This window comes from Osmia lignaria, chromosome 10, assembly GCF_051020975.1.
Source record: "Osmia lignaria lignaria isolate PbOS001 chromosome 10, iyOsmLign1, whole genome shotgun sequence".
In the NCBI taxonomy this organism is placed as follows: domain Eukaryota; kingdom Metazoa; phylum Arthropoda; class Insecta; order Hymenoptera; family Megachilidae; genus Osmia; species Osmia lignaria.
The window spans coordinates 9,087,519-9,094,266 of NC_135041.1; the positions used below are offsets into that span (position 1 = coordinate 9,087,519).

Consider the following 6,748-nt stretch of genomic DNA (forward strand, 5'->3'; position numbering starts at 1 on the left):
GACACCATGGCGTTCCAGCTTCGCGAAACGTGGCGTACCGTATACGCGTCGCGTGTACGGATACGCTTCACGATCCACGTAGCTATGCAATTTCTTCGACGGGATGGAAAAGATCGATGGCACTTTGGCAAGCCACCAGAGTCTCGCGCGACCGTGCAACACGAACCCCATCCATCCATCGTGTAGGTATCTATTCGAATATTACAGGGTGCTTTAGAAATAAGAGATATTCAAGAAGAAATTGAATTTTCATAAAAATCAATATTATTAAAAACTCTGTTACTTATCTAAATAGGATTATATTCAACACGGGATGAGTAATAGAGATAACAGGGTATGATAAAGATAATAGATAATATTTGTTAAAAATAGAAATATTATCTTTAGGTTTTTCAGAGCTACAGTAGTCAATGAGTCAACATTGATAAAATGTATTTGAAGAGTGATCGCTGTTGAACAGATTCATAGTTTGGGAAAAATACGATTGTGCATATGATTTTTCCAGCGCATATTTTTGAAACACCCTATGCATTCGCATAGAGCAGCTCATAAAATCCAGCCAGCTGTTTATCGATGCAGTCGAGCGAAAAGAGACCACGATCGTATCAGCTCGAGTTCACCAGCAAATGTTTGTCTACAGAGGAATTCGTTCCATTCGCTTGCTCGGCCATAAACACGCTTTCCACGAATCATGCTGATTGATGAGTCTTTTCGCAAATCCGTATCTAATTCGAGCTATGAAGATAGAAACGCAGATCACTTTCTTCCTACACCATCGAAATAAATAAAAGAAGAATCGATTCGAACGAAGATTCGATCGGTGCGTACGTTGCAGAAATGAAATCGAATCGAATAGCATCGGTGACCGAGAAAAATCCAAAAATTATGTAACCCGTCTTTGGTAAAAGCACCAAACGTTCGAAATTCTATCCTGGAATAATTGAACGGAAAGTTTCGATGGAATGTGATCGATTCGAGAGACGGTGTAACAGAAACGAAAGCAGAAAATCGTGCAGGCAAGCTTCGATCCTTTCGGTAGAATCCAATTTTGGTGTTCCCCGCGTGAAAAGTTGTCGCCCCATGCTCTTTTTTACCCAACTTCGAGGAAATTGAATTCCGCTCGCGATGGCTCGTGAAGCGGACAATTATCGGTGATTTAACGGAGGTGGTTAAAGAACGTGACGAAGCTGCTCGCGGAAAATCGTTCTGCTCTCGCGTTACGTTGCGACAACACCATCGGAACAGGATTTCACTTTGCTGATCGAGAAGGGAAACCGAGTTTGCGGCTTCTTTGGAAAAAAAAGAGCGCAAAGTATAAGAGAGGGAAAAAAAAGGAAAGAAAAGATGGACGAGTTCGTAGACGTTTCTCGTGAAACACGCTTCGTTGGACGAGACAAGACGAGCTCTTACTTTCGAACGAATTTCACCGTTTCATCGAGAAGTTGGTTTCACTCGACCCGCCTCGTGTATTTCTATGCAAATTGACCGTGACCCGTTCGAGGTGATGCTCTCTCTATCAAAGGTAATTTTCACGGTTACCGCGTCTGATGGCGTAACGACCAATTGTGCTGATGTTGGTCTACGACAATGATTCGCTGCTTCGTATAGTCGATTGTAAAGTATGCTGAACTAGAATGTGACGCTACTGATCCAATTAGTAGCAATTGTCGGTTCATAGAGCAACAAGGAAGCGTACAGTAAATCGCAAAAGTATTCATATCCTGTCGATTGCTTGCTTTTCGTAATTCATATTTCATTAATACGCTCTGTCTATCTTCTTAACACACAAAATAGATTTATCATGAAATTTATAGTTTAGTAACCATCGATACGATATCGATTTTGATTAAAAGTCCAACACTTTTTAATTTTAAGAAGGTTCCATAAAATGCTAGTCATTCCTATGATGATACCTTGCTTTATATTTTTATTTTGGTTATCACTGTACAACTTGGATGTTATATTTCTTATAGAAAAATACCTAGTATCTTGCTTAAGAGGATTATTTATTTCAAAGACATTGTGAAAAAGAAACATTTGTAAAGTGTATTAACTACGATGATTTGAAACGAGGTATCATTTATCAGCACATCTTCTCGTGTCACTTCACGTGCTCCGAGCAAGTTACGAAACCATTAGCCGTTAACGATTAGATGTTTGCTAATGTTGCAGCATGTCTACATAGAAATTAATTCTAGATACGGAACGGATCTTTGTTATTTGACGATAGATTAGCGAAGGATGCGTTGAATATTAAATGAGATTAATCATGAGTAAGCGTTTCTCGTTTCGCTATCGAAACTTTGTTAAGTTAGAAATTATCGAATCAATTTCTTTCGCTACGTATCAGACATGACGTGACTGTAAAGCGTTACTAAAAAAAATTAAAAATGATTTGATTTCATGAAATCCAATGACAACGCAACTTCTACTTTTCACGTGGACTGAAATAAAAAATTCCATTTTGTACCATTTCATGAAAAGTTGCAATCGTACGTTGTGTATCTGAACGTGAAGTGGGATGTAAATTCTCCTTCTCCGATGTGAACGAACAAATGAAATTGTTTAACTTAACCCCTATTTCAAAATATTGCAAACTTATCAAAGTTACCAAGATATCGAAATCGTATATAAGTTCTGATCATCAGGAAAACGATTACCAGTTCAATTAATCGTTCGAGTAAAAGTACACGTGCTCGTCCCACGTGTGATACTGTCAAGTGATCAATTACGGATTTATTACTAACTGTCAGGGTTATTCATTCGAGAGAAGGTCAGACTGATCCACGATAAAACTAACATCCCCACATCTCCAAATAGAAATTATTACTTCCATAGATAACGGTTATGGTAACAGACATTGTAGCCTGGTGAACATAATGATTCAGCAATAACAGTGATAGTTTGGAAAATAAAGCGCTGCTGATATCGTACCGCCTCGAAGTTCATATTGCGCAAACATAGAAGTGACGTGCAGGTTTTCCTTTTAGTAGCTCCCTATCCGGGTATCGAAACAGTTCATCACCGCACCGAGAAGCATGAAGTTGAACGTCGCGGTCGTGCTGTTCGTCGTCTGCGCGGTGTGTATTCTCGAGGAGACTCGCGGCGCCAGAATCTTGGCGGTGGTCCCGACGCCATCGTACAGCCACCAGATCCCGTATAGAAAATTATGGACAGAATTGCACAAACGTGGTCACGATGTGGTGCTCGTTACGGCGAATCCGATTGCCAACATGACCTCGAAGAATTTTACTCAAATCGACATAAGCGGTAGTTACAAAGATCTGCAGGCCCTCAACTTCTTGAAATTACGATTCGAAGGAGTAAACTGGATAACGTTCACGGAGAATTATTTATTCGACTTGAGTACGACTTTCGCTGAATCTGTTCTAAACAATACGGAGTTGCGACGATTGTGCGCGCCTGGCAGTAATGAAAAGTTTGACGTCGTTTTGACGGAGCTACTGTACATGCCTTCGGTGCCTGCCTTAGCTTACAGATTCGACGCTCCTCTCATAGGTATTCCTTTGAATTTCGATCTATAACCAATTAACGCCTAACAATTTTCAATAATTACGTTTCTTACGATCGCAGGATTAAGTTCGTTAGGACTCGTTGCCATCCACGAACATGATCTCGGGGGATTCGTATTGCCTTCTCACGAGTACACTTGGGAGATGGAAGCGAACACCGGTTCGAACTTATCATTTTGGAGGAGGTTGTGGAATTACGTATCCTTGTGGCGAATAACATACTCGATATACCGTGACCTCATTCCTCGCCATCAAGAGATAGCCGAACATTACCTCGGTATGCGTCTACCTCCGCTGACTGACATTGCGAGAAATACTAGCCTTATATTCGTCAATCAGGCGGATGCTTTGACGCCAGCTCGTCCGAGGTTACCGAACATGATCACCTTCACTTCTTTCCACGTCAATGAAAATCCTGCCCCTCTGCCGAAGGTACTTTCCACCTTGAACGGTGCAAATTATAAGACTCGTTAAATTGAGACGACGTTAGCTTAATTCGATAATATTATCGCAGGACCTGCAGCGTTTCTTAGCCGAAGCGAAAGAAGGATTCATCTACTTCAGTCTCGGTAGCAACGCGAGAAGTGCGGACATACCGATGGCGGTTCAACAGGTTTTCTTCGACGTGTTCGCGAAATTGCCGTACAAAGTCGTGTGGAAGTACGAGAACGACTTACCGGTGAAACTCGACAACGTATACGCCTCGAAGTGGTTACCTCAACAAAGTATTCTCGGTAAAGCGACATTTATCTTCCACGAACGCTCGTACCGTAAACAGGATTCTTCCGTTTTATTGCCACTAATCGTCTTTCATTGTGTTCGCAGCTCATCCGAATATCAAGCTGTTCATATACCAGGGTGGATTACAAAGTACGGAAGAAGCTGTGAATTTTGCTGTCCCACTATTGGGCTTCCCGATTCTTGCTGATCAAGATTATCAAGTAGCCAGGATAGATACTCTTCGCGTTGGAAAACGTTTGGAAATTCTAACAGTCACGAGGGAAGAACTGGACAGCGCAATTAGGGAGATTATCACTAATAAAGAGTGAGTATACGTAAAATTTCAGAATATATTTGCATTCAATTGAAACTTATTTTTAAATGTAAGGACACTATGGCAATGCAATAATCAGCGAAAGTAGATATCATGAAATTTTATATTCGTAAGGTCAAGTCGAAATGACAAACAAAAATTATAATCATTGTTCCAGGTACAAGGAGAGAATGCTTCACCTTCGGGATCTCGTTAGGGATAATCCATACGATTTAACGGATAATCTCGTTTGGTGGACAGAATATGTGATTCGACACAAGGGTGCACCTCATCTTCGTTCAACTTTAGCCGGACAGCCTTGGTACCAGCGTTACGACATAGACATAGTGATGTTTTTAACGATCGTTGTATTTGTGATCGCATTGAAATTGGTGAACATTGTTGCTACACTTGCAGTGCACCTTTACATACGATTTTTGAGCTCTGCGGTGCAGAAGCAAAAGATAAGTTAGTAATTAAATAGGATTAGGTGTGTCACAAGATAAATTTCATCGATCGAGAAACCAAAAGTTAATCAAGCCTACTGTAAGTTTAATTAACAGTTTAACGGCTGGTGTCTCGTGTTCACATCATTCTCTACTCTATTTCTCTTAGTCGTATTGTGTACGAAGAAAGTCGCATTGAAATATTTTTATTTTAATAGCAGCGTAATTAATGTTAGATTCTCAGAAGCGTTGCACGTTCGTTCGTCATTGCGAAGGTGTGTAGGTAGGTAATTATGTGATAACGAATTTTTTTTCATTTGCCGGGTTTTCACGAGTAATTATTCAACGTGATATCACTAAAATAATTGCTTCTCGGTTTTTAAATTAACGGCATTGGAACAATTATGAATCCTAAAAACCAAACGGTGACAAATAAAATGGAAAATTCATTTCAATCGTTTAATTGTACAAATCAGTCCCGATGCAGCAATAAAATTTAATATCTCTGAAATTTAGATCGATGATGTTCGATGTCGTTTTACGATTAAATCCATTCGAATAGAAACAATAGTGACATTTTGCAGAAAGTTGTTCCGTTTCATTCTGTTTTCCACTGAGCTTTTATTAGCCAGCCACAACTTGCGATTTAAACTGTTCGAAGGACATTTCCCGAGAGTAATGTCTCTCGATTGCGCTCCTTCAAGAGTTTCAACTTCATTTATCGCTAAAATCGAACGATTGACGGAAAGGTTCTGCTAGTTATGAACGATTTAACGTTCCTCAAGGAAATTCTTCGATAAAGGGTCTAGCCGTATAAGCATAGTGAATCGGCCCCAGTAACAATTTCGGTTGATATTTATATCACATAATGCTTTTTGCCTAAACAACAATTGTGTGCAATTTCAACCCCCTACCCCCTCTAATAAGGGAGATATGAGGGTAAAACCCAAAACCTTTACCATTTTTTTTCTCAGAAACTATTTAAGATATTTGATCATATTAAAGTGCAAATAGTAGGTATTCATTAGCTGTATATCATATTTTTTTTTTCAAAATTTTTATTCGATGATTAAGGGTTGAAAATTAATAAATAAATCTTTGAAAATGATTTTTATAAACAATCCCTTGGATGACACCCACCGAAAAAATTCAGAATAATCCTTTACTATTTAACTATTATCTGTAAAAATTTCAAAAGTGTCGGATTGGTACATCATAGTTAAAAAAAAATAAAACCAATGCAACGCCCTTTCATAAGGCAAAGCCGGCCTGAACGTTAGAGGCGCTCAACCTAACCGACCTACAGGGGAATACGTAGCGCCGACCCGCCACGTTTCTCGTATCAGAAACAGCTCTCAGAAAAGTATGAGCTCTTCTTTCCCTAAACTGTGTGTTAATTAACAGTCATTTATTTAAATAATATATTAACAATTTCAATTTTTTAATTAAGTTTTCTGGTCCTAATTTTTAACGTCCGTGTTTTCACGGTGTTTCTCGTTTTAAGTATGTGGGAGCCCTAAAAAGAGCTGATTATGTTGTACGTTACAAATGGCACCCTTATATAAATGCAACTAAGGTGTTCCTCGTTTTAAGTATGTGGGAGCCCTGAAAACGGCTGATTATTAAGCCCTAAAAAGAGCTGATTGTGTTATGTATTGTCAGGTTGAAGTATATGATTTGAAACAGAAAACTCAAAAAGTTTTTTTAAAAAAACACGCTTGTAAATAAATTTTAAT

The 6,748-nt window shown here is 39.1% G+C and overlaps 1 protein-coding gene across 1 annotated transcript; it reads left to right on the forward strand.

Annotated features, from left to right (window-relative positions):
- Window positions 1-2,587: 2,587 nt before the first annotated feature.
- On the forward strand, window positions 2,588-5,807 carry LOC117610467 (UDP-glucosyltransferase 2-like). The gene is made up of 5 exons (XM_034337914.2): window positions 2,588-3,519; window positions 3,595-3,965; window positions 4,048-4,267; window positions 4,359-4,578; window positions 4,745-5,807. The coding sequence occupies exons 1-5, from the start codon at window positions 3,039-3,041 to the stop codon at window positions 5,037-5,039; spliced, it is 1,587 nt and encodes a 528-aa protein (XP_034193805.2). The 5' UTR covers window positions 2,588-3,038; the 3' UTR covers window positions 5,040-5,807.
- The last annotated feature ends 941 nt before the right edge of the window (window positions 5,808-6,748 follow it).